The sequence below is a fragment of the Fimicolochytrium jonesii genome (genome assembly GCF_025526975.1).
Source record: "Fimicolochytrium jonesii strain JEL569 chromosome Unknown EV422scaffold_7, whole genome shotgun sequence".
NCBI classification, from domain to species: Eukaryota; Fungi; Chytridiomycota; class Chytridiomycetes; order Spizellomycetales; family Powellomycetaceae; genus Fimicolochytrium; species Fimicolochytrium jonesii.
Genome location: NW_026515674.1, coordinates 620057 through 644152, shown reverse-complemented (window position 1 = coordinate 644152; position 24096 = coordinate 620057). Strand labels below are relative to the sequence as shown.

At 52.7% G+C, this 24096-nt stretch overlaps 11 protein-coding genes across 11 annotated transcripts; 5 read left to right on the top strand and 6 right to left on the bottom strand.

Annotated features, from left to right (window-relative positions):
- Positions 1-38: 38 nt before the first annotated feature.
- EV422DRAFT_566269 (uncharacterized protein) lies at positions 39-1765 on the top strand (the record flags this gene model as incomplete). The annotated part of the gene is made up of 5 exons (XM_053072412.1): positions 39-145; positions 216-473; positions 685-811; positions 893-1438; positions 1520-1765. 5 exons carry the CDS (start codon positions 39-41, stop codon positions 1763-1765), a joined length of 1284 nt encoding a protein of 427 aa, XP_052926901.1.
- Positions 1766-2207: 442 nt separating this feature from the next.
- Positions 2208-3760, bottom strand: EV422DRAFT_405415 (uncharacterized protein). The gene is made up of 6 exons (XM_053066981.1): positions 3511-3760; positions 3282-3376; positions 3164-3198; positions 2954-3055; positions 2804-2851; positions 2208-2741 (listed from the first exon to the last, which is right to left on the bottom strand). Exons 1-6 carry the CDS (start codon positions 3511-3513, stop codon positions 2416-2418), a joined length of 609 nt encoding a protein of 202 aa, XP_052926900.1. The 5' UTR covers positions 3514-3760; the 3' UTR covers positions 2208-2415.
- A 991-nt stretch (positions 3761-4751) lies between these two features.
- Positions 4752-6573, bottom strand: EV422DRAFT_494749 (pyridoxal phosphate-dependent transferase; the record flags this gene model as incomplete). The annotated part of the gene is made up of 3 exons (XM_053067764.1): positions 4752-5306; positions 5372-5730; positions 5799-6573. 3 exons carry the CDS (start codon positions 6571-6573, stop codon positions 4752-4754), a joined length of 1689 nt encoding a protein of 562 aa, XP_052926899.1.
- Positions 6574-7075: 502 nt separating this feature from the next.
- On the top strand, positions 7076-8296 carry EV422DRAFT_405431 (uncharacterized protein). Its single transcript, XM_053066982.1, has one exon. It carries the CDS (start codon positions 7197-7199, stop codon positions 8178-8180), a length of 984 nt encoding a protein of 327 aa, XP_052926898.1. The 5' UTR covers positions 7076-7196; the 3' UTR covers positions 8181-8296.
- On the bottom strand, positions 8297-13301 carry EV422DRAFT_405492 (P-loop containing nucleoside triphosphate hydrolase protein). The gene is made up of 23 exons (XM_053066983.1): positions 12977-13301; positions 12710-12905; positions 12608-12644; positions 12537-12541; positions 12324-12467; positions 12036-12253; positions 11905-11977; positions 11746-11844; positions 11576-11678; positions 11485-11517; positions 11253-11416; positions 11149-11187; positions 10921-11085; positions 10766-10860; positions 10604-10707; positions 10362-10537; positions 10052-10291; positions 9860-9991; positions 9454-9774; positions 9262-9394; positions 9044-9195; positions 8836-8975; positions 8297-8756 (listed from the first exon to the last, which is right to left on the bottom strand). Exons 1-23 carry the CDS (start codon positions 13078-13080, stop codon positions 8414-8416), a joined length of 3216 nt encoding a protein of 1071 aa, XP_052926897.1. The 5' UTR covers positions 13081-13301; the 3' UTR covers positions 8297-8413.
- A 199-nt stretch (positions 13302-13500) lies between these two features.
- Positions 13501-14676, top strand: EV422DRAFT_505391 (uncharacterized protein; the record flags this gene model as incomplete). Its single annotated transcript, XM_053068487.1, has 4 exons — positions 13501-13854; positions 13995-14210; positions 14309-14372; positions 14435-14676. The coding sequence occupies 4 exons, from the start codon at positions 13501-13503 to the stop codon at positions 14674-14676; spliced, it is 876 nt and encodes a 291-aa protein (XP_052926896.1).
- A 726-nt stretch (positions 14677-15402) lies between these two features.
- Positions 15403-17698, bottom strand: EV422DRAFT_524588 (uncharacterized protein). Its single transcript, XM_053069994.1, has one exon. The coding sequence runs from the start codon at positions 17570-17572 to the stop codon at positions 15551-15553; it is 2022 nt and encodes a 673-aa protein (XP_052926895.1). The 5' UTR covers positions 17573-17698; the 3' UTR covers positions 15403-15550.
- A 19-nt stretch (positions 17699-17717) lies between these two features.
- Positions 17718-18940, bottom strand: EV422DRAFT_524587 (ML domain-containing protein). Its single transcript, XM_053069993.1, has 2 exons — positions 18306-18940; positions 17718-18232 (listed from the first exon to the last, which is right to left on the bottom strand). Exons 1-2 carry the CDS (start codon positions 18738-18740, stop codon positions 18152-18154), a joined length of 516 nt encoding a protein of 171 aa, XP_052926894.1. The 5' UTR covers positions 18741-18940; the 3' UTR covers positions 17718-18151.
- A 64-nt stretch (positions 18941-19004) lies between these two features.
- EV422DRAFT_405103 (P-loop containing nucleoside triphosphate hydrolase protein) lies at positions 19005-21651 on the top strand. The gene is made up of 2 exons (XM_053066979.1): positions 19005-20597; positions 20670-21651. The coding sequence occupies exons 1-2, from the start codon at positions 19260-19262 to the stop codon at positions 21501-21503; spliced, it is 2172 nt and encodes a 723-aa protein (XP_052926893.1). The 5' UTR covers positions 19005-19259; the 3' UTR covers positions 21504-21651.
- A 148-nt stretch (positions 21652-21799) lies between these two features.
- Positions 21800-22700, bottom strand: EV422DRAFT_505388 (uncharacterized protein; the record flags this gene model as incomplete). The annotated part of the gene is made up of 2 exons (XM_053068486.1): positions 21800-22230; positions 22301-22700. The coding sequence occupies 2 exons, from the start codon at positions 22698-22700 to the stop codon at positions 21800-21802; spliced, it is 831 nt and encodes a 276-aa protein (XP_052926892.1).
- A 189-nt stretch (positions 22701-22889) lies between these two features.
- On the top strand, positions 22890-24095 carry EV422DRAFT_404705 (Snf7 family). Its single transcript, XM_053066978.1, has 4 exons — positions 22890-23096; positions 23203-23300; positions 23367-23582; positions 23688-24095. Exons 1-4 carry the CDS (start codon positions 23078-23080, stop codon positions 23958-23960), a joined length of 606 nt encoding a protein of 201 aa, XP_052926891.1. The 5' UTR covers positions 22890-23077; the 3' UTR covers positions 23961-24095.
- Position 24096: the final 1 nt, after the last annotated feature.

Below are 24096 nucleotides of genomic sequence, written 5' to 3'. Positions count from 1 at the left end.
CCTTTCTTCCTTTCATCTTTCACTTCACCATTGCCAACATGCCAACACAGTTCTCGCTCAAAGAAGCAAAGCAAAGGAGAAAGGCCCACAGACCAGAAGGTGTCCAGCGCTCTCCCCGGAAAAGCACCCCGATCGCCGCAGAGAGGTAACACACTAAACGTCAATGGTCTTTCCCTGTTCACCGGCTAAGCATTCTTTCCCCTCGCTGATCGCAGCGAGGACTCCTTCGATGACCTACCCGACCCATCAAACGCTCCACATAAGAGTGCGAGCGGCCGGGGAGACAAACGCATGAAGTCCGACGCCACCTATCGCCAAGTGACAGGGTTCTTTGGCTTAGTTGAGGGCACACTCGGCAAAGTCTTCGGAATAGTGAGGGGAATCTTGGGACCTGTGTTCTCCGTTGCGCTGCAAGTGGCATTGGGGACGCTCAGTGCGTTTGTGCCATATATCATCGCCGCTGCCGTCGTCGGGTGAGTAAAAGGCCAGGAAAGCGTCTACAAAATGTGGAAGTCTGACTAGCACATTGATTCCATGAGCAAGCTATATCGCCGTGCTACTGTTTGGAACTCCAATGCGAATGTTTGGGTCACTCATACCTGCATGCGACTCCGTCTGGATCGATAAGCTCCCGCCATTGGCTTTGGCATGTGGGCGGACTGATACCACGCGCTCATGGTGCAGGCATGGAGGTGCCTATCTATCCCCAAAGTTGTGTGCTACGCTTGCTGCTGAGGAACAGCAGAACCTACAAGATACCGTGGAGTTGATCACAAAATCTACTTACGAGACGGTGGACCAAGGGCAACAGGTAAAGGACTAAATGCCGGCTTGTCGGCAAGGTATCATAAACGTGCGTGTCTAACGACACACTTGGTTCGTTCGCAACCAGCTGGTCATCCGAACCCACGGCCTGCCCGAGCCCAAATCCCTCGCGTTGCGGTCCACCAACCTGCATAGCCTCCAATGGGCCGTCCTCTACCACACAAACTTCACCGACCGAGTCAAAGTCGCCGACGGACTCCGCGCAGCTTCACACGCCCTCGAAGGCACCGTCGACGCCCTCATCGAGCTCAAAGGTGACGCCGAATACGCGCTTCGGGATATGGTCGACCAGTTTGAGAGAATTGAACGCGCCTTGGACGCTACTCTCCTTGGCCGGAAGTCGCTGAAAGATCTGGAAGATACGTTCGACGATTCGTTGAAGAGTACGGACGATATGTTGGGCCGGTTACAGGTCGATGCGGTCAACACCAGCCAGCTGGCGAAGAAGACAAAGTCCGAGGTTGAGCAAGTGAGGAGGGTCCTTTCCATACAGAAGCGGGATGTAGACCAACAGAGTGAAAAGATCGCACCGCCGATACTGGATCTATTCTGCGCCGATTGCTTGAGCAAGGCTCAGAAGAGGCAGTTGAAGCAGGATTTGGTCGTTTATGATGTGAGTTAGCGAGTATTCGCATGCCCGCTACGCACGATTTGCGTGTGCTCATCGTCGCAAATATTGATTTGATTCTCCCAGGAATGCAATTCGGAGATGAAAGGCCTGACCCAAGATCTAGCTGGCCTGGGCGTCGAACTTGGCCAATTCCGGCACAACGTCAAACTAGTCCGAAGCTCCTGGCGTCGAGTTGGCTACGTCCGCGGCGACGTGAAGGACCAAATCGAGACACTAAGAGGCAAAGTCGAGCAACTGAAAGCCATGATGGAAGGCCGGAAAGCAGCTGAAGCCCTCAAGATCGAGATTGTGAAGAAGGTGCAGGTGTAGATAGTAGTGTACTTTGAATAGTAATGAAAAGAGTTTTGGAAGGGGCGTGGATTTGCTTATAGTTCACCGTATTAGATGTCAAAAACGCCCGTCCCCTCATTGCCCTTCCCTTTGATTTTTCGCTCTTTTACCCGGGGTTTCCCCCGGCGTCAGGGGCTACCTTTTTCTCCCTCGCGTAATCGACGAACGAATCAATCAGCACTGGCCATGCGCTCTCCGCATCGTGATTACTAAAGTTCTCGTCGATCGTTCTTATGAAGTCAAGCAGCTGGTGGGGAGTAGTGGAGGTAAAGACGCCTGAACGTTAGCATATGCACCCCTCAGTGTAGAACCCATCACAAAAACAGTACGTACGAGATTCCACGTATCCTTGCTGATCGCCTTGTTGTGCTTTTCCTGCATAAATACGGCTTCGTCAGCGCTGCCTCTTGCGGGGCTCCCTCAAAGTCGGCGAATCCTCCACAACATACCCGCAGGAACTGTATCCACAATGGCAGCTGTGGAAAATTGTCGTGCAACAACAGTTCCCAGAATGCTACCGCCGTATCCAGTCCTGCAAGAGAGGGTTGCGCGGACGCAGGAATCAACATTCGCTGGCCCTTACGTTCGACGTACGCAGACATCCGACGCAACCCATCCCCTGTACACACCTAAACTCTTCTGTCCCTCCCCTCTCGCGAAGGCAAATGTGAACTGATACACGTCCTTGAATGTACCCGGATCTTCCAGTTCGGCCCGCATGGTCGCCACACTTTCCCGCATGGACTCAATCGTATCGCATCTGCAATAACATCCGACGTCACATTCCCATCATACGTGGAACGAGCAGCGGTTGGCCGCAAATGCTGTTTCGCGTACCCTAGACTCGTCCACCCGCTTAGCCATCCCGCCCTCCGGAATTCGCACATATGTGGGCATTGTAGATGCCATGCCAGGACGAGTGTTACTACATCCGTTGGGTCGATGTTGAGATCTCCTAGAGGAGGGGAGGATGTGAGTTTGACGGATGTGCAGAATCACAGAAGGTTTCCGACATACCGCACAACTCTTCCGTCCCCTCGAGCAGGATTGCGTCTTCTTCTGGATCTAATCAGAAAGAGGATCAGTCCGCTTGCTGAGAGACCGGACCCCATGGTCCCTACCGCACCACTGAGCCTGCTCCTCATACCACCCAAAGACCGCACTCACCCTTATACTTATCAAACAACGCCGCCAATCTCCTCGGATCTACGTTCGACCCCGGCCGCGCACTTTTCGCCCCATCCGTCGCAAAGTAGCTATTTACCGCGACTTCAATGTTCCAACCTACATCGGTCGTGGGTGGCTGAGTGAATAAGACCCCCGAAAATATGACGGCGTGCGTGCGACCCTGGCTGGAATTATGCAGTGACAACTCACTATTATCTCTTAGGTACTTTTGTGCGGATTTTTCACTAGCCGAGAGAAGAGATGAGTTTGGTTTTAGCTTCTCCGCATGCAAAGTGGGACGGAGAATTGAGGTTTCACGAAAAAGTACCTGGCGTTCGTGAAAGAGATAAACTGCTTGGCTTTCTCTCGCTGCTCGGCTTTGCTGCCACCAGCGGTTGCATTCGTTCCGTTCCCAAAAAACGACTGGCGTGTGAAAACGAGGCAGTTCGGTTAGCTCATACATCCCCGTTTCAAATCGTCATTGCCCGGAAGTCAAGCGGCATGTGGTGCTGAACCTCTTGATAGTGTGGAGAGGGCCCGTTGAAACTGGAACACACCATTAGTTTGGAAGCTCGTGTGCCTAATATATCTTTCAGCTTGAGTTATAGGTCGATGGGAGTCCGAGATTGCGCCGTGATGTCCAGAGCCGAAGTGGTGACGAGTGCGGTTTGGTCAGCCTCTTTCAGGATGGAAGAGGCAAAACCCGATAAATAACAGTTTCATCGTGTCAACAGTTCCGTTACAGTGTGTGCATGTGCCGTTGGTACGTAAATTGGGATGACACCGCTCAAAGCAATAATCTTGACTCGCAAAGCAACTTGTATGCACAATTCGAGCGTCTTCGAGCGTCGGACTTGGAGCCATCATGAACTCGCTATGCATGCAGCAGCGTCCTCGTCTCCTCTGTCGCCCTCTCGCATTTGACATACGCAGGCACATGCAGTTACCCATTCCTCGCTGCGATTCCTTTCCAGTGCATTACCGCAGAACAGCCTGCAGGACGACGACTCATTAGCGAGCGAATCCCTACGACCCTTCCTGCCAAAGCAACTCCTGGCACTTATTTGACACGCCAACGCTTGTCCACCCATTCCGCGCAGGCTTAAATAAGTCTGATTGACACCTGTGAGTTCTGTGAATTCAGTTGTAAGAACTGTGAGTGATTTGGCTCGTGTCTCGCTGCTTGCAAGGGCTAAGCTGCGAAAACGCTCCAAGTCATCCTCGGAAGGCTGATACTTAGCTGGTCGGCCAGATGGTTTCTTCGACTTGTAGTCTGAGTTGGAGTTGCCAGGAGCCTGCTGGCCTGTAAACTCTGATCAGTGATAGTCCTCTTAACGGTGGTGAGGGCCACACCTGGGCCACACCCTCGGGTTTTCAACACGGGAGCCGAACTGGAACTCGTCGTCACGTCGATAGGAATCCGCAAAACCCATTACCCGCTCAGTTACCCGCTAGACAACATCCATAGCGGACAAATGCGGACAACAGGTACTATTGGGTGGGCGCAGGATCGCGTCATGACCGATTCCGATCACCGGAACGGTCCGCCTTAGTCTGTCGATTCTGAATGGTACACAGGGACAGCGAGAAAGAATGTTATGATTCCTTAAGGAGTTTCCCTCGGTGATCAAGCGGGCAAGCCGAGAGAACATACGAACGATACAAGAGCGTCAAAATCCCCCATCCTGCTCTGACCTACCAAAACTACAGAAACTACGCGCAAAGCGGGAAGTGAGACGGCGAGACCCACAGACGGGCTCGTGAAGACGACGGGTAGCAAGACGCATAATCCTCTCCGTCATCCTTTGAGATCTTTCCCAGAGGCGATATAACTCTCCATATCCGTAATGACATCCTCAAAGACCCTCACGGCCTCATCGATCTCCTTTTTGGTGATGATCAGTGGCGGCACGAGACGCACGGTGTTGTTTCCAGCGCTGATAACCAGCACTCCTTGCTCACGAGCCATGTCAACAAACAGGTTGGGATCAACGGACGCCCGCATCTGCAGGCCAACCATGAGACCTGCTCCACGAACTTCGGAGATGAGAGGAGAACTACTTGCGAGTTCCTCACATTGTCGTCGGAGGTATTCGCCCATTTCGCGAACGTGGGCGAGGAAGGACGGGTTGTTGATTCGGTTGTAAACAGTGTGGCCGACCCGTGTGGCGAATGGGGACCCGCCAAAGGTTGTGCCGTGGTCGCCTGGGTGAATGTGTTTGGCGACTTCAGGGCTCACAATGACGGCACCGATGGGGATTCCGTTCGCAAGTGGTTTCGCCATGGTGAGTATGTCTGGTGCAATGTCGAATTGCTCATAAGCGAACAGGGATCCTGTCCGGCCCAATCCGCACTATTTTCGCTCGGTTAGGACTGAAAAATGGGAGGTTTGGAAAGCAAAAACTGAGAATGACCCACCTGGATCTCATCAAAAATCAAGACCGCGTTTACTTCATCACAACGCTTCCTTAGCACTTGCAGAAACTCTTTCGAACTGAGGTTGATTCCACCCTCCCCTTGAACAGGTTCCACAATGACGGCGCAAACATTATCGTCTATGATCTGTTTCGCCTTCTCAATATCGTTCAGTGGCGCATGAACGAATGACGGAATCAGAGGCATGAATGGCGTTTGATATTTGATTGATGGTGTTGCGGAAAGCGACCCCATAGAGCGGCCATGGAATGCGTTGGTAAATGATACGATGGTGGATTTGGTGTGTACCTCACCAGCCTTTAGATTTTGTCGACCGAACTTTCGCCCAAATTTCAATGCAGCTGAGTTTACAGGAGTCCGGATGATTAGTTTCGCAAATTTTCCGACTTTCACTCGAGAACAAACTCACCTTCATTTGCCTCCGTTCCAGAATTGCAGAAGAACACCTTGGATCCCGGCTGTGCCAACCCTCCCTCGGACACTTTCGGTAAGGACTCGATAATTGCCTTCGCAAATGGCCCAGCGTATTCGTTATGATATAAGTTGCTGAGATGTATGAGCTTTCCAGCCTGATCCGCAATCACTGAGGTGATCTCCTTATCCGCGTGCCCCAACGCATTCACCGCGATTCCCCCTGCGAGATCCAAGAAACTTCGCCCGGCCTGGTCGTATAAATAACAACCCTTTCCGTGGGTAAATATAACATCCGGTCGGCCGTAAAGCTGTAGGAGATATCGGGCATCCTGTTTCAGACGAGCGGCAGTGGATGGATGCGCATTTTCGTCCGCGTGGATGACCTCGCGTGCCCGAGAGTCTAGGAACTCGGCATCTCCAGCGGATGGGGGTTTTGGAACGGACGAAGGGGCGGAAAATGATCGGAATTGAGCTGCAAATGCGGGAGAGACTGTTGTGTGCTTGCTGCGAGTATAAGCCGGTGTTATCGAACCAGCTGCCTTTGTTGAGTCGAGGTATCGACGACCGATAGGTATTAGGCTTCGAGAGGTGATAAAAGCCGCGGCGGTGCACGCTCGCGTGGAGTTCTTCGCGCGAAGGGAGACAGTCTCGGAAAGAGTAGTTGAGGTGGACCTCCTATTGGAGAAACCCTGAGTGGACGATGGCCTGGTGGATGTGCAGGCACTTACGCCGCGGCGCAGGGCGACACGAGGCCTGAAGATCGGAAGCATCTTCGTAAGTGTTCGGTGGTGAAAGTGCTCAGCAGTTGTCCGCAGGTCTCCTAGATATTGAGGTAGTCAACAGTCTATTGATATTTTCCTCTCAGTAAGAGATCAGATTATGGCTACCAGGCCAGAAGCCGTTGAGTGACGGATTGCTGTGTTTTTTTCCTCGTTGGCGGTGCTCTTCAAGAGAGAATCCATAGATCCGGAGAGCACGACTGTTCACTTGGGAAAGAGATTCCTCATCGCCGCCCCACATGCAAAAAGACTCAGAGCACCGTGTTTTTCTGTTTGGTGGATCCCTATGCTCTCTATGTCATTGCTATTCGCGCTGTCGCTTTCTCTTTGTTTGACAGGCTCCATTCTGAGAACACACACCTTTTACCGCCAAACCGTTCTAGCCTTCCGTTTTAGGAATGCGCTAAACTAAAATACACTTGCAATAGGAAGAGGAAGTCCATGATTAGAAGACATCCCCTGTTCGAGAGAAGAGGGGCAGTGAAGAGCAGGGCTACGCACTTTCGTCACTGAATTCAAATTCGTGACTCCTGCTCTCGACGATCTCACCTCGCACGGCAAACAAGATCCGACAACAACTCCGACATTTGGAAAGAGGAACGAAGATCCCTCACATGGTGCTCCCAGAACAAATGACCCAGCAGTTAGGCTCCTATGTTTGCGCATTCGCTGGCTTACCCATCATCCCATGCACAAACATGATCGCAACTAACGAAGATACCTCAAGATATAATTCCACCCCGGCATATCGAGCTCCGGAAGCGGCAAAGCAAAGCGATCAAAGACCTCCTGAGGGTCGCGCCGTCCAGCCATTACCGAGGCCTCCATCGTCGCAGATGCCGCCATCTACCGAGCGACCACGGTCACGCCGGTCCGCCCACAAATCCTCATTGCCTACCCCGCCGCCAGCAGGATTCGCATCCGAACCCCAGCCTCGACGGACCTCATTGCCTCACGCAACCAGCATTTCGTCAAATACTATCCATCCACCGCCAACACCAACCGTAGTATACGTTGAGCTGCTGGTCTTCCCGGACGACCTCCCAGGCCACCGTGCCGCCACCGAGCCACCACAAGCCTACATAACGCTTACGCAAGGGCCGCACCACACGCCTATCGCGGAACTTTGCAATCTGATCAGACGATGCCCACAATTCAGACCCTATCTAAATGCTCTAGAGAAACGGCATACGCTCACGTTCAGCATCACGAAATCCCGACGGAATCTCGACGAGTGTGACCGTTGGATGATAGCCGGGACACCTGACGTGTGGGCGGGCGTCTCGGACGAAGTTGTTGCGTGCACTGGTGATATGCAGCAGCTGGGGCCGAGTGGGGTGGTGGAGTTGTGGTGTTTAGCGGAACTTGGGGCCGGGAAGAACGAAAAACGGCCGTCATTAGGGAAATTGGGCATGAAAGAAGCTGCGGTAAGGGACGACGGCACTGTTCTTGCTTCTCGATTGATGGCCTTCACTGACACTGTGTTTCTTTATCAGAATGTTGCCGTGGCAGACATCACGCAAGCGCTAAAGAAAACGGATTTCCGGTTTGGAAAAATCTTTAAGTTTGGTAGTGCCGGAAAGATTGGGGTGGAGTAATGCGAATCATTGAATATACAGTACGTAGTCTTCATGTGTTGTTCCTTCGCATAGCTTCCTGCTGCGAGCGCATCTTGCATAGGTCCCTTCTTGGGAAAGTCCTATTGTCCAACATTAATAGATACCCTCGAACACATTTTACACGATGGTCCTCTAATTATACAGGGAAGTCCCCTTTCCGAACGTCTGACGTATCGCAAGCCGTCGCTCCACCAAAAGCATCCCATGTCATGTCATTGCCCACTTTCCAACCCCCGGAACGGTACGGGGCTCTCGGAAGCCTTCCTACTATTCTGCCTTAATTTCATCATCATTGGCAGCTTGCTCGCGCCCCGCGGTGTGCCGACTCCGATAGGAGGGCCGTCGCCGCGTTTCCCGTCGCTGAATGGGTCGGTCGCCCGGTCATCTTCGGCGGCGGAAGGAAGGAAGTTTTCCTCGTTCTCGTCGATAGGCGCATCCACCAACGCGTCTTCGAAGGAGCGGGCGGTAAAGGTCGGGCTGACCATGCGCCCATTTTGGCGGTACTCTCGCAAGATCTCGTCGTGGTTACGCGTTATTTGCCATGATGTTGCGTAGCTATGAAGGATTTACCACCCAGACAAGGTGAGAGGAAGGACTCACTGGAACAGTGGGGAAGACTGAAGCAAAAGCTTACCGGAATGCCTTCTTCTGCGGTGTTTGGCCCGTTGGCTGGTCCTCCACTAGCTTATTGCATTCAATTTCGTCCCGCGCCCGCTTGATGTGCGAACCAAGGTTTCCGCGATGGTCGTTGATGACGCCTGATTGTCTCGTAAGCTGCGGAAGATTTTCGTCGAGTCAGATTTCACACAATACAGCGCGCTGTCCACAACAGGAACTCATACCATTTGCGTCCAAGACTGATGCTCATTCTTCGCCGTCTTTCGTACGGTGGATAACCCCTTCTGCACCGCATCGAACGAGTCTGAAGTGCTCGATTGCAGATCCATCACCATCTCCCTGGTCTTCTCGCTCCGTTGTGTGAGCAATTGCTTGCCTACAGCAAAGGTCAGCATTCCTGCAGCCAGTAATCTTGGTCTGGGAACAGTCGCAGGGCTCATACCCGTTGCGTGGCCCTGCACAATCTGGTCCAAACCCGTGGTAATGGCTGTCCCTGTGCTCCCTATGCTTTCCTGCACCGCATTCTCAATGATACCACACTGCTCGACAAAGCCTTGCACCGTCACTTCCAAGCCCTATGACGTTTCGGTTGAGGTCCTGTATTGCATAGGATTTTCGGAACAATTTGAGTTACCTGCACTTCTGTCTGGATCTCCTCCGTCAACTTATCCGTATCTCGAGTGAACCGAGCGGAGAACTGTTCCCTGGAGCTTCTCGCTTCAGCAGATGCAGCAGCATTGTGGTCAACCAGTGAAGACAATTGGGCAGCGTGGGTTTCGGTGACATCACTCGACAGTTGCCCAATCGCTGTGAAGCCGTCGTCACATTGACTGCGATAGTTTGCCACTAAGCTTGCGATGCCCGCCAAGAGCGCTTCAGCTCCTGCGTCTGACTTTTGCTTGTTGGTTGCCAGTTGCTGTTGAAGAAGCAGATTTTGTTCTCGCAGCTTCTCGATCTGTGCATCGTTTATGACCATCAATCCACGAACCCTAAGATAACTCCACAATGGAGCGCTCGAAAAAATTGCTACGATGACTTACCTCACGCCTAAGCTGACGATCATTCTCCACGTGAACGGCTTCCGCTGTCGATCGTTCGTCTTCAATGAACGCCATTACGGATTTGTTGACGTTACTCACGCTTTCCTTCAGAGCAAGGCTCCATTCTTGCATCTGCGCATGACCGTCAACTTCCAGTCAATTGCGCTCGAGTACACATCCGCAAAATAATACCTGTTTCTGATGCTGCAGAACCAGATCCTTATGACTCCCAAAAAGGCTGGTATTCGTCTCCTGGTACCGCTTCTGGCTTTCCGAAAGCGAGGCCCGAAGTTCTCGCACAATGGTAGAAACATGCTCTAGTTGCTGCCCAATGTCTTGATCGTGCGTATTACTCTGGGTCAGGAAGTTTTGGCTTCGTTGTGCGGCGTCTACCAGATGCCCGCCGATATTTTCGATTTCGCAGGTCAGGTCCTTTATTCGTACCAAAATGTTGAGGTTCGGCATTTGAGTTGCATATAAAGTCAAGTTCCAAAAGCGGTACCTTCAGCAGGGTCTCTGACCCCCGAGATATCGTCCCCTCCATTTCTCGGCAGAAATTGGTCGATGCAGACGTGAGGTTCCCTATCTGCGAGTCGATAGTTTGCATCTGATCGAGAAGACCGGACTGGAACTCTCCGAAAATTCGCCGGTTCTCCGTTTCCCGCGCCGTCTTCCGTCCTGTTGAGTTTCACTTAGAAGATAGTCTATGTAGTGAGGAATTTGGAGCACGAGCGTGAGGTTTACCAATCTTATCATGCAGACCCTCCACATCAGATATGCTGGACTTCAGCGTCACCACTAGGCCGGCGGCGAGCCGATCTAACTTTCTTTCACTCGCGGCATGTGCCCTGTTGGGGCCTGTCAGCGTCATTGACCGTCCCTACTCCCAGCATCGATGTCACCTACCCAGTCAGAAGCTTCTGCTCGTTCAAGCTATTCTCGAGGTCTTTCAGGCGCTGGAATGTTTCCTCAAGCTGTTGAGCTTTGGACGCGGATTCCGCCTGCAAGAGTGTTAATCACCGCGAAAAATCATTCCGGAGCCTCAGGGGATTAGGATCTACCATGAAATCGTCTCGCTCTTCCTTCGTTTTACATAGCAGTTCCATATTCTTGTTGTGCTGGGTGTTCAGCTGCAAGTATTTCTCCTCTGCGGCTTTGATTGCTTTGGAAAGAGCCTCGGCTTCTTCCTTGCTCCCGCTCGTATCCGCCATCATACTGTCATACATCTACGATACACTGGAATTCAGCGAACGCACAACCTGAATGACCGACGATATCACTGTACTCACCTCCTTGGGCATGAAAACACCGTCTTTCTTATGCGCTGCCTATGACGGAAGGGAAGAGGTCAGCTTCCTACTTGTGTAATATAATGGTCACGAACGTCACTCACCTCGATCAACGTCCGCAAACGCTGGATCTCCACCTCGTAGTCTTTCAGCAAAGCTCTTTTGGTCATCTTCTGATTAACTTCCGGTTTATTTCTGATATTCTTTGCTCTGTGCGCGTAATCCACTGTCGAGAGAGTTTCCTCTATGTTGCATCTGGCAGGTGAGACTGAGAGATATGTCAATGTCGTCGTCCTCTCCCAGACTGCAGTCGAATTGTGCGGGCAAGGGACGTACCTGCAGCGATGATGCACGTTTTCGTAGTTCCACCTGGAAAGAAAGGGTTAGGCGAAATGTTGGACTAATCCGAAGGAGCAAACGAACTTACCGAGGGAATCCTGCAAAATCCGCGTCAATTTACTCTCCCGATACGGAATGTGCAGATTTCGATCCAAGAGGGCGTTGATCACCCTGCCCAACGTCAATAGACTCTACGGGAGACACGCTTCAGCCCCACGCCGTTCTTCACAGCTCCACGGCAAAAGAAAAGCTACGCACTTGGTTGATCATGCCCGCTTCCTTGGCTCTTCTGTTCTCCGCTCCGGACCGCCCAATATTCTCGGATCCAGCCAGATCCACCAAGTTCAGTTTCCCCACCTTTCGATCCGGCGTTAGCACCAATGTGCTCCAATCTCCCAAAAGTGACGCACCGCCTACCCTCAATAATTCCTCTCCTTCTGGCGTCGTCTCCTTCGTGTTGACCGTAATGCAGAAAATCGAGTGCGATCGACTACACCCGAGGTCAGCCTTCTAACCTTCCCAAACCTTTCCCGGAATCAAAAACGTACCTCGAAACTTCGTTCATCTTCGTCGCAGCGATTTGCTTCCTATTCGATCCTTTCTGCAGCACTGCAATGACATCGTCCGCGCATTTCACCGGCGTCTCTTCCAGATTTTGGATGACGATAGACCCTTTCTTGGCGTAATCATCGAATATCCGGAGTTTGCGGGAGTCTTCGTCCGGCGAGAGGAGATCTTTGAGCTCTTCGTTGTACAACTCCGTGAACTGAAAATATGTCCCTTAGTCTCCGCAATCTCTCGTTCACGGTCAAGATTACAGTCTTCGATGGTTATACCGAGACGCGGACAGAGTACTCAGCATTATCTCCCGCTTCCAGAGTAGTGAACAGCTGATGCAGCGTGCGTGGGATTATTCCGGCATGTTCCCCTTTGACCGTCGTGAGGTCGCCTTCCATCGTGTAGGTTTTCCCCGTTCCAGTCTACAAGCCGAACACGTCCAATCAGCCCTCAAAATCGAATTTGCAACAAGCAATTTGCCGACCTCATACCTGACCTGAAAATCAGAGAAAGTTAGCCACGCGTCAAAGGGAAACCCCATCACCCGAAACTCCGAACTCACCGTAAGCGAAGATCGTGCAATTATATCCCATCAAAACCTATCGAAACTCGCCCTCTTAGCAAAACGGCAGCTCCTCTTCCAAACACCGCGACCCCTCCGCACCTCCTTCAACATCGGCGCCAGCACGTCGTTGAACACCATTTCCTGGTCCGCTTCCGGCCCAAAGACTCTATCGAAGCTGTACGTCTTCGTCGTCGAGTCTCCCAGTGTTGATTTTACGATCAGCTCTTTCCCTCGCGAGCCGTTGGTCGTTATGACTACTGGACTGTTCTCCCTAATCTCCTTCTGATTTCTTGGGCTGTGGAGTAGTCCCGTTTGCATAAGCGGGGATAGAACGGAACGTAGCTAAACAGTCCAGTTTCAAATTACCGGACACGGACTACGACAGCTATATTCGTCTCCTGCACGTCCCGGTGGGAACCGATGCTGGAGTTTGGCCGGCTGTTGGCCGCTCGAGTAGACATGGTGGACATCTCGTGATCCGACGCGTGGGAAAAGGCAAGACTAGTCGTCGGGGAGACTGCTTCTCCACAGTCGCAGTGGAGCAGAATTAGAGGAAGCAGAGGCCGGAGGCTGTTCTTTTTTCCTCGAGATCTGGAGGTCACGGTAATTTGCGGCTTGGGGCGGGACAAGTTCAATTCAATTGCAAAGCGCAGACTGGGAAAATGGGTGAGACCCAGGCTCGGGAAAGTTGGGAAACGAGAGCAACCATGATTCGGACATGCCGCGTTTCGGACAGAACTGGTCACATTGAACGGTATTTTCCTAGTGAAACTTTTACCGTAATCGCACACAAATCAAACCTCAGCCCCTCCTTTCTCCAGTCCTCATTCCCATATCGGTCCTGCACTGCATACTTCGTCTTCTCACTACCCGCCGAGCCGCCGATCCCAATGGCTCCGAACTTCACCGTCGTATCTTCTAATGGCATTGACCCGCGCATCGTCCAGGCCTTCGACTCCATCAACCGTCTCCTTGACGTCCCCGCCTGGACAGCTCGGCTTACCGTGGGCAAAAGCCACAATGTCATTGCGTCCGTTTTCTCCAGCAACCGCATAGGTATATACTTCACCAACCCGACTGCCTTTCGTGAGGCCTACGAACCGTTCTATTCCCACCTACCCGACTGGGAAATGGATGATAGCGCAGGCTTTTTTGACCCCAGGATTGATCCGATGACCATTTTTGTCAACGACCAGGTACGGGAGGAGTGCACAGAGACCGGGATTGAGACGAGCAAATGGACAGTTCATTGCGGCCATGACAAGAGCACCTTGTGCAATGGATAGTTTCCAGCCGACACCTGATGTCGTTGCTTCAGAGCCTCTTTGGTGTGGAATGTTCGCATGTGAGAATGGAAGTGCTGAATCCTGCCCTTTTTTCGTAGTACTTCCAAGCGCCCATCAACAAATCTCAGCAAGTCTTTGCTTGGATCACGCTAGCCCATGAGGTCAATCACCTATTGCACTATCATTTAAAGATTCCCAGTACGGTGGCTGCCATGCCGTCTCCATTGAACCAGCCGGAGTCAGGCGCGGCATGGGAGTTTAAGAACTTGGGAGGGATTTTGTGGTTTGCCGCCAGAGAGGATAATATGATGAAGGTACGCAGGTGAATCTGGTGCTCATTGCCGTCGCTCCTTGGCCGAGGGTGATGCACTAACTCAGGTCCTGTTGCCAGCCTGTCGCACTCTATTTGCAGGTGGCGGAGAACTTGGCAATTGAGAAACGATTCGTCGCACCAATTGAGGTGGAAAGAGTGTTCGGTGAGCACTGCCCGTGGTATACCGAAAATGCATGCACAGCACTGATACGTGTTTTCCATAAGAGGAGATCATGAATGTGGAAAGCGTTCCAATCACGAGTCATCTTAGGCTCCTCCCCAGCGACACGATTTTCCCGGGCGTTAGGAAAGCATCCAGCGTTCATAGATGCTGCCAAGCCCAAAACCTCCAACCACCGACCCCGGAAAGGACTGCGCCCCCGATTCGTCTTGTAATGGTGCCTCGCGTGCCGGACCGACGTTCTTGTGCTGGAATGGATGGCCGTTCTGAACAACCTAGTCCTTAGAATCACGCTCGTAGGTAATAGGAGTCGCATCATCCTATTAAGTCCTGCTATCTGTTCCTATGAGTATGACGGGCATTGAAAGTCTAATATTTACAAGCACGGTTGTCCTCCATACTTCGCCCGCAAATGATATCCAAAACGATGAAGGTGACGAGGGCCCCACGTCGATAAAGATGATATTTCCCTCATGGTAACATAAGCTCGAGCTTTGGTTACATTTTGACCTGAACATCCGTTCGACAGGACCGCTTGAAGGGCCGCCGTTTCCTTAATTATGTTTCTTCTTTGGTTCGTTTACTTCATTGCAAACTAACGGTTATCTTGTTATGTTCCCCGGCACTGATGTATTACTAGGTATGCTTACATCACACATATAAATATCACATGATATACCTGATTTGATGTATACAATTGGGTAGTACGGTACGATAAACATAGTAATATGGACGGTATATGCATATATAGTAACCTTGGTAAATAGTGCTACCCATTCTGTATGGGTCCCGGTATGCCATCCTATAGACATTGGGATGGCATATAGGATTATTGGTACGATACCGTATAGGTTAGTAATACATATTACTACGTCGGTATCGTCCGGATACGTATACATGTAGGTGTCCATGTGGTGGTAACCGATCAACCTTACTACCACCGGAGTAAGTACCGGTCGGCATGCCCACCATACAGGTTATCACCGGTATATTGGAGTGGGGGGGGGGGGGGGGGGGGGGGCGGCCGGGCGGGAAGGGGGAGCGGGGTAAGGGACGCATTCATTCTTCACCTTAAAGCCAGGTTTTCCGAGACTTCCCGACCTCGTCAACAACATGGACGAGGGTCATTTCTCCTCGTCCTCCAGATCCAGTGCCGATGTTTACGCCTGCGTAAATGGGGCCTTGAACAACAGGTCATTTGCCATTTTGGCGAGGTACCCCTCGAAGTCGAAGTACGTCTTGGGCTGTGCGCGCGTTGCTTTCGGGCGCTGGTGCTGGGAGGATAAGGCGTGTGAGACGGGATGTCGAGTTTGTGCGCGGTGGGAGTTGTTGTGCGGGGACGGATGCGCCGATTGGGTTGTGGAGGGTGGCTGGTTCTGCAATCTCGGTTTCTTGCGGGACGAATCACCACCGCCGTCCTCATCATCACCCTCATACGTCTCAACCAGGCGCCAATACTGTCCCCCATAAATCGCATCCCACCTCTCAAACCCAACCCTCCGTTCCTCCATCCCCATCTTATCCAGATCAAACTTCAAACTGTTCAACGCAGCCGAGAGTATATCCACCGCGTGCTTCTCGCCGTGCCTCATAACCCGGCTGAGCGTGTCGATGCATCGATCGCCCGTCTCGACGTATACCATCTGAACCTCTCCGATGGATGTTGGGAGCTTCTTTTTCCAGACGGAGTGGTCTTCGGGGTCCGGGTCCTGCCTGATTATCTGCGCCAGCGCGGCTTTGGTTTTACCCTTCATCTTTTTGAGAACTTGGAGTTCGGCGTTGCCATATTCCTTCTGATGCCAATTGGAGATCGGTTTGGATGAGCTGTTTTCGGGCGCTTCTGAGACGCCGATTGATGCGTGGTCGATGTCCTCTTCTGCTCCTGAAGGGTCTGCGAACAGGTCGTCCAGGTTGTTCAGGTTCTCGTGCAGGTCAGAGACGCCTGCGTAAATCAACATCTCATCCACGGTGTCGTCCGTGTCTGAGACGCCTGTGGAGGTGTCACCCTGTTCTTCCTCGGAACCGTCGGTCTGATCCTCATTCGGTGCTGCTCCGCCGGATTGACTCGCCGAAGTTTCTGCTTCGCGTATGAACGACTCCGTCGCAGCGAACGGGGTCTCAGTCTCGGCCACCGAACGTTCTACTTGGCCCATCGACAACTCCGCCGCAAAGGACGAGATCTCAGGCTCGGCCACCGAGCTTTCTGCTTGACCTATCAACAAGTCCGCCCCAAAGAAAGTGTCCTCCGTCTCGGGAGACTTCGTCGGTGAAGCTCCCAAGACGGCCGAGAGGATCTCGAGCATCTCGTTGTCCATTTCCGGAGACATGGGATTTGCCAGCGCTGCCTGGTTCTCCGATTCTGGGGACGGCAGATCTGCTTTGTTGTGCTGCGGTCGCGATAGGTAGTCTAGCAGCTGCTGGGGGTCTTCCTGCCCCGAATTTGAAGGCTGCACCAAGTGGTCGATATCGAGATTCAGGGAAGCATCCCCGGGTACGCGCTGATGAAAGCTGGCAGGATACGCTGGGTGCATCCCCATGTATCCCACAGGAACCATTGCTCCTGCCTGCGCCCGCAACGCCTGCCCTTGGAATGCATCATACCCAACAGGCGACATCTCTCGAATCCCTCCGTCAAACCCATTCATCCCCCGATGCAGTAGACTGATCCCTGCCACGGCTCCATCTCCCGATTGCGGGCCGACACCATGCGGCCGGCCACCATAATCCGGCCTCAAAAACGCAAGCTGGTGCTGCGGGAACCGCGGCACCATTCTCCATCCACCCGCCGCAGCCCATCCCGGACCCGCGCGTGGGTAAGGCACATGCTGGTAGTGCGCCGGTGGAGGCAGCCACACCAAATACGGTTGAGCATGCGTTGGTGGATAACTCATCATCGTAGGTGCTAAGGCAATGTCGGGCATGCGCGAATACATGAATGCGGGCGACCTTTCTGGGGTCGGCGGCTGGTGTATTACACCGTTGGTGGGGTCGTGAACCCCACCGAAGCTGGGTTGGTACCCGCCATAGGGAATGGCGCTCTCTTGATAAGGTGGGTAGAGGAGCAAAGGATCGAATTCTGCGGGAAAGAGGTCATCGAGAGGAAGTTGTGCGAAGGAGGTTCCTGTGGCGTCGTTGCCCGGCTGGAAAGTAGAGGCAGGAACTTGTTGCCTTGGGTAGGACATTCCTCAGCAATCAATAGCCCGCTGCTCTGAGACTACTAGGAGACTATGCGTGCCGTTTGGACTCCGGTCGATATAGCCGATAAAGAGCTGGTTCTGCTGGACTTCCGTACAGGGAAAACCAACAAGCAGAAAACGAGGTCTGGGTCACGGTAAACGCGTATTGCGATTATAACGTCTCCCACCCAAGGTAGCTCACGGGTCTCATCTCGAGAACGTGCTGATTCGTGAACGTCCAAAAAACTCATATTCTGCACGCCATGTGTAATACCCCTGTTCCAAAGGTATGCAGCAGGGCAACCAACGTCTGAGTGAGAGTCAACGATGTCCTACGCTCACATATGTAAGCTCGGGATGCAAGAAACTATGCGAACGAATCACCCCGTTCAATGCCATTAAGTACATATGCAAGGCCGCCGCACACCGACGCTAGAAAGCCTCATCAAATGGGTAACAGCCTACTAGAGAAAGTCCAAGTCTGAGCGCGAGGACCTCATTGAAAGTCCACGGGTCGCTCGTCGGACGGGAGACGGAAGGCCGGGCTGTTTGGCCACATGACCCTAAGCTACATCATTTTCGGTTTTATACTTGGAATGTGGCCTTGATGCAAGCGAGATGCGCATCATCAAAGTTGGTCGCATCAATCAGGATTGTGTACCGTCCCTGAGAGGAGTAGAGGAATTCACTGTCAGCATATATGAGAGGAATGAGCCTTTATTGAATGCACAAGACATACTGGAGGGATCTCATTAGGAATATCCACGGTGTGTTCAATATCAACCGGTCCCTTCTCAATAGGACAAGGGTGGTCGATCTTTGCCGTCTCGTCACAGAGGTTCAACCTTGTGTCCACAAGCTTGATGATGCCCAATTTCACGATAGCATCCGCGTATGCTCCCGCATCAATCGCCTCGTCCAACGTGCCCCGCACACGGATGTTCAATGGCTGTCCTCGCTTCGGGGGGTTAGGTGTCAGCTCCACAGACTTGATGTGGAACACGTCGGAGTCGTCGCCACAATTCTCAATGCCGTCCGATGGACCGAGGAGGGCGTTGTTGTCGGTCAAAGGTTGTTGGAGTTGAAGAATGTACTGTGAGTTGGGGATAGAGGCGGCCGAGGCGATAGAAGCGACGGCTCCAAAGAGGAGGGTGAGTGTAGAGAGCAGCTTCATCGTTGTTGGATGTGGAACAGAACCCCAGGTGTTTGTTGGGTGTGGACGATGTGAACGCGGCGATAAGATTCGAGACGGTGCGACGCTTAATGCGATGAGGATGGATGAGGGTGAGCAGACTGTGTTGATGGGTAGGATTGGAGAATGTGTGATGATAAGGGTGCGCGGAATGCGGAGAACACCAGCTCGTCCTTGCTGCGTCATCTGGGGCAATCTGCTTGGCGCTCCCCATACCTTACATACTGTACATATAATCGAACGTGGCTCACGTGCTTTCGGCAGAGTTATATTTTGGTGGGCGTGGAATCTTGGATGAGCAGCTTGTCCACCTCGTCCATCCCACTCCAATCCCAGGTGGATGCAGCATACTAATAATGTGAAGCTATTAGAAGCGTCGGCTGTCAGCTGCAGTCTATATAAAGTCGCTCCCCTGTCTGAGCTTTCCCAGTCAGTCACCTTCAGAAGACATCCACCACTTGCAAATTGACTGGTACGGCGGATGCTTGAACACCGCCGATCATGGTGAAAACGACCTCCTCCCGCCAGAAAGAGCGGTCCAAAGCTACAATATCTTCGACCCCTAAAATCGTCGCCACCTCGCAAGTATCCCGATTCCACACAGAAACGGTCGAGACGCTTTCGAACGACCTCCATCTCAAAGGGATCAACCTAACCGTCGATGATCACCCCCTTCTTGTCGGCGCGGAGCTTAGGCTGTTCTCGGGTGTTCACTATGGGCTGGTGGGCCAGAACGGCGTCGGAAAGTCAACCCTATTGCGTTGCATCGCCGACAAATCTTTGATTGGCATTCCTGCAAACCTCAAAGTATTATACGTCGAGCAGATCGAAGACGACGGCGCTTTAGTGGTCAACGGAAAACCCAAATCGGTCCTTCAGATTGTGATGGACGCAAACAAAGAAGTCGTGAGAGCTCGACGGAACGCTCGCGATCTTCAGCAAGCCCTGGAGTCACACGACCCAGCTCAACTCGTCAGAGCTATGCGACGTTTGAAATACGAACAGCTGGAAGACGAGCTGAGAGAGGCAGATAAAACTGCCACTCACAGGAGTGGAGCGCGAGGTGCGGCTGCCCGGGAAGCTCTCAAAAAGGCTGAGAAGGCGATTGAGGACGCCAAGAGAAGAAAGCTGGACGATGGCGATGCACCTTATGAGGATGCGGAGTTGTTTGACTATCAGACGAACGCATCCGTGTACCTCGCAGACTTCATCACAACGCTTGAGCTGCATGATGACGGCGCCGTAGAAGGCAAGGCGAGGAAGATTCTCAATGGTCTTCGATTCCCGCCGGAGTGGCAGGAAGGTCCCTTGGGGCAGCTCTCCGGCGGGTGGCAGATCCGGGTGGCCCTCGCTTGCGGGTTACTGTACGAGCCAGATATTTTACTGTTGGACGAACCCACGAATCACTTGGACCTGCCCGCCATCCTCTGGGTCCAATCCTATGTCGCATCTCTCGAGGACGTGACGGTGGTGACCGTCTCGCACGACCGAGCCTTCCTCGATGCGGTTTGTACCGAAATCATAATTTTTCGGCGCCAAACCCTCTCCTACCATGTGGGAAATTTCGAGGACTACCTTCAAAATACGGAAGAGAAGTACCTGAACACCGTGAAGAGGGCTGACGCAGAGGAACGCAAAAAGACTGCTTTAGCAAAATCCGTCCAGGTTGGGATGGCCCAAGCAAAAAAATCTGGCGACGACAAGAAAATGGCGGCGATGGCATCGAAGGCAAAGAAAATTGAGCGCGTAGGGGTAGAAGTGAACGACAAAGGGCATCGGTTCAGAATCTCGAAGGACCGGCAAGGTTATTACGAAGGTGTTCGGGATGAATATGCTACGGTATGGACACCATGACATGTCTTCTCTTTCATTCAAGCATTCATTTGAGTTTCGAACGTTTCCATATACCAGAAACTCGCCGAGCAAGCACCCGACTGGGTCCATGAGTGGCGGTTCAGCGACCCGGCTCCTTTGAGACAGGCCGGTCCGCTGATTCAGGTGGAGAAGGCTACAATTTCTTACGGAAAGGCCTTGCCACCCGTATTGTCCGATTGCACCCTCAGCATCGAGCCGACATCGCGTATCGCCATCATCGGTGGAAACGGAGGCGGCAAGTCAACTCTAATCAAACTCCTCGTCGGTGATCTTCCACCCACGCGGGGCTCCGTTACCCGCCATCCTACCGCCAAAGTCTCCTACTTCTCTCAACACCACGTCGAGGAACTGCGCAACAACCACCCACCAGAAGCAACACCCATCGACGCTCTCTTTGCTCTGTACAAGGAAAAATCCGCATCCCTCCTCCTCGACGATCCGCTCTCCGCCGCACACGACCTGCCCATCTCTCAACCCCTCATGCAGCACATCCGCGGCCATCTCGGCTCCTACGGCGTAGGTCCGCAAGCCACCGCACCCCTACGGTCACTCAGCGGTGGGCAGCTCGTCAGAGTGGCATTAGCCGCATGCACTTTCGTACCCGACAGATCCCTCTCCCCTCCGCACCTCCTCATTTTCGACGAGCCGACCAATCACCTTGACTTCCTGACCGCCAACGCTCTTGTGGAAGCGCTGAATGAGTTCACGGGCGCGTTTATCGTGGTTTCGCACGACCAGCATTTTGTGAAGAGTGTGGTAGAGCCCCATGATGTGTTCCTTGTCGGCGACGGGAAGCTTAGGCGGTTGGAGAAGGGGGTTGATGAGTATGTGAAGATGCTGGGGAAGAAGAAGAAGAGTGTTGCGAAGTGATGAACGCTAGACTTATATAGCTAGAGTGACTTTTTTTTTTTGGTGTGAATAGGTGATTTTTAGACCAAAAGCCGCGAGCCAAATACTTTGATTGAAGGAGGCATCGGTAGTGAATCTGTTGATCCCGTCTGGCGTCCTCGGAGAACGCTAGATCCTATGTCATCTACGCCAGGCTACTGATGGCCAAACACCCATCTGCTCTATGTGGAATCAGGAAATTGGCATCCTCTTGTCATTTTATTGGATCCAGCGCATGGCCGGCCGGCACTTATCTCCTACGCCGTCACTACCCAAAGCTAGCCTCGCTTCGTCGGACCCGCACCCATCTTCATCTCCCTATCCGACACATCCCCATCCACTCCGGTATGCCAATGTCCAAATGACGCCTCCACCGTCTCCGTCTGCCTCACCACCTGCGTCCATATCCGCTCCAACACCGGGTCATCCCTAAACACCTTCGGCTCCACAAAGAAGCTGTTCCCCTTCCCACTGGCGTCAGGCACGGTCGTCCATGTCCGCCGGATGTGTTTGGGTTTGTATCGCAGGTCGGTGACGGCGACGGTCGTGTGGATGGGCTTGCCGAAGATGGAGGCGGTTTGGAATGTGAGGGTTTGGGGGGATGATTCGGGGTTTGATGTTGGCCGCAGAGGGGATTGGTAGAGGTGGGTTACGTAGTTGCGGGAGACGTAGGTTGAGGCCAGGAACGGGATGGCTAGGATCCCGCCCACTGATGGAAAAAAAAGGGTGATGAATACAAGCACAGATACACGGTTTTGACAATGGAGAAACAGACTCACCAAGCGGCGCAAAAGTCTCCACCGCAATCCCATTCTGAACCGCCAGGCTAGCATTCATCAACACCGGCGTGACAATCAACCCCAACGCCGGCAGCGCCATCGTGGCTTTCCGGACTGTATTCAGGTAATCCGTCAACGCGCCGGTATATATCAATAGTTTCCCGTCAACGAGGGTCGGTCCGGCGTTGCCAAAAAATGAGTTGCCGAGGTTGTCGGCGGGCGGTTGAGACGACTTTTGGGATTTGTGGACGACTCTTGCGGGTGGTGGTCTTGCTCCCGGGCGGGGAAAGGGTTTTGATGGGCGGGAGGAGGAGGTTGCGGAGCGGACGTGGGGGCGAAGGAGGGTGGGGAGGTATGCCATACGGCACCCTGTTCGTAGCGATGCAGCCGCATAGCTCATATTAAGAGGTGTTTTTGGGGGCTCCTGTATACTGTATATATATACTGTATGTAGCACCTTCGTTCGGGCTTGTATTGGTCAAACCAGTTGACGATTGAGTTCCCAAATCCAACGAGAAAAATGGGACAAAATGGGCACGAAATGCGACGCTGCGCCAAGCCTTTGCAACCGACAGATTGCTTTCTCAGACTTGCGTTTTACGTCACGCCTTCACTTACCCACGTACAGTATCGCAGACTGAAAGCCATCTTGGAAACCTTCCAACGCTTAGAAGACCTACGAAGCCCAGCTGCTTAGAGCCCCGTTCGCCAGCAGTCGTATAGGTGTCATCGCAAACAATATTATTAGCGAATTACGAACGAAAGTCGCACGCCAAGATGAGTAGCGGCATGGACAGTAAGTAGGCTTGAAGCCGTTGGAGGGCATACACTGCAGACAGTTTCAATCCCAGGGTTGGTCCAGGACGGAGACTGACTGGGTTCTTCTATCCTCCCACTCTTAGAGCACCTCTTCAATTTGAAGTTCACCGCAAAACAGCTGCAGAGACAAGCCAAGAAATCCAGCAAAGATGAGGCGGCTGAAAAAGCAAAGCTAAAGAAGGTGGGTGGTTTCGATGCTCGAATTTCCGGAGCGACGTTTTTAACGGATCCCTTCTACGCCCCACAGGCAATTCAGCAAGGAAATATGGAAGGGGCACGAATCTACGCCGCGAACGCCATACGGAAGAAGAATGAGTCCCTCAACCTCTTGCGGCTAGGTTCCCGGATAGATGGAGTCGCCGCGCGCGTGCAGACTGCGGTGACGATGCGGAAAGTGTCGACGTCGATGGCTGGGGTGGTTAAGGGGATGGAGAAGGCTATGTCGAGCATGAACCTTGAGCAGGTAAGGAGGAGGTTCTCCTAGGCACTGTGGGATGCCCCTGGGACACCACTTTCCGTATCGCGTAAAAGAGTCATTGGCCTAACCCAATCTCGCTTCTCAATATAGATATCGATGGTAATGGACAAATTCGAGCAACAATTCGAAGACCTCGACGTGCAAACACAATACATGGAGTCCTCGATGGGACAAACAACCGCCATGTCAACACCACAGGACCAGGTCGAGGACTTGATGCAGCAGGTGGCCGATGAAAACGGGTTGGAGCTCCAGATGGAGATGCCAGGTGCCGCGACGGGGACGTTGGCGAATAAGGCGGAGCCTGCGGATAAGGAGCAGGATAATCTTACGGAGAGGCTGGCAAAGCTTAGGAATGGATGATCATGACGATGATGGCAGAGTGTTTTGTGGGTCCTCGTGTTGTTGCATTGTCATCATTGTCATGGTGGCAGACGGACGTTTTCAATCATATTCTGGAAGCACTACAGATGAAAACGACCACAGAATCTTGAGATGA

What these genes read in the sequence shown, in the direction of transcription:
- EV422DRAFT_405492 (XM_053066983.1), bottom strand. Translation starts at nt 13,080, where the DNA reads ATGTCCACCATGTCTACTCGAGCGGCCAACAGCCGGCCAAACTCCAGC. An exon ending in GTTTGCGGACGTTGATCGAG is followed by an intron (nt 11,188 to 11,252) that starts GTGAGTGACGTT and finishes CTTCCGTCATAG; the next exon opens with GCAGCGCATAAGAAAGACGG. An exon ending in ATCGTCAGCTTAGGCGTGAG is followed by an intron (nt 9,775 to 9,859) that starts GTAAGTCATCGT and finishes AACGATGCACAG; the next exon opens with ATCGAGAAGCTGCGAGAACA.
- EV422DRAFT_524587 (XM_053069993.1), bottom strand. Translation starts at nt 18,740, where the DNA reads ATGAAGCTGCTCTCTACACTCACCCTCCTCTTTGGAGCCGTCGCTTCT. An exon ending in TTCCTAATGAGATCCCTCCA is followed by an intron (nt 18,233 to 18,305) that starts GTATGTCTTGTG and finishes TACTCCTCTCAG; the next exon opens with GGACGGTACACAATCCTGAT.
- EV422DRAFT_405431 (XM_053066982.1), top strand. Translation starts at nt 7,197, where the DNA reads ATGGTGCTCCCAGAACAAATGACCCAGCAGTTAGGCTCCTATGTTTGC.
- EV422DRAFT_404705 (XM_053066978.1), top strand. An exon ending in AAAAAGCAAAGCTAAAGAAG is followed by an intron (nt 23,301 to 23,366) that starts GTGGGTGGTTTC and finishes TACGCCCCACAG; the next exon opens with GCAATTCAGCAAGGAAATAT. An exon ending in CGAGCATGAACCTTGAGCAG is followed by an intron (nt 23,583 to 23,687) that starts GTAAGGAGGAGG and finishes TTCTCAATATAG; the next exon opens with ATATCGATGGTAATGGACAA.
- EV422DRAFT_524588 (XM_053069994.1), bottom strand. Translation starts at nt 17,572, where the DNA reads ATGTCCTACCCAAGGCAACAAGTTCCTGCCTCTACTTTCCAGCCGGGC.
- EV422DRAFT_405415 (XM_053066981.1), bottom strand. An exon ending in AAAGTACCTAAGAGATAATA is followed by an intron (nt 3,056 to 3,163) that starts GTGAGTTGTCAC and finishes GGAACATTGAAG; the next exon opens with TCGCGGTAAATAGCTACTTT. An exon ending in GTTGTTTGATAAGTATAAGG is followed by an intron (nt 2,852 to 2,953) that starts GTGAGTGCGGTC and finishes CTTTCTGATTAG; the next exon opens with ATCCAGAAGAAGACGCAATC.
- EV422DRAFT_405103 (XM_053066979.1), top strand. Translation starts at nt 19,260, where the DNA reads ATGGTGAAAACGACCTCCTCCCGCCAGAAAGAGCGGTCCAAAGCTACA. An exon ending in TTCGGGATGAATATGCTACG is followed by an intron (nt 20,598 to 20,669) that starts GTATGGACACCA and finishes TCCATATACCAG; the next exon opens with AAACTCGCCGAGCAAGCACC.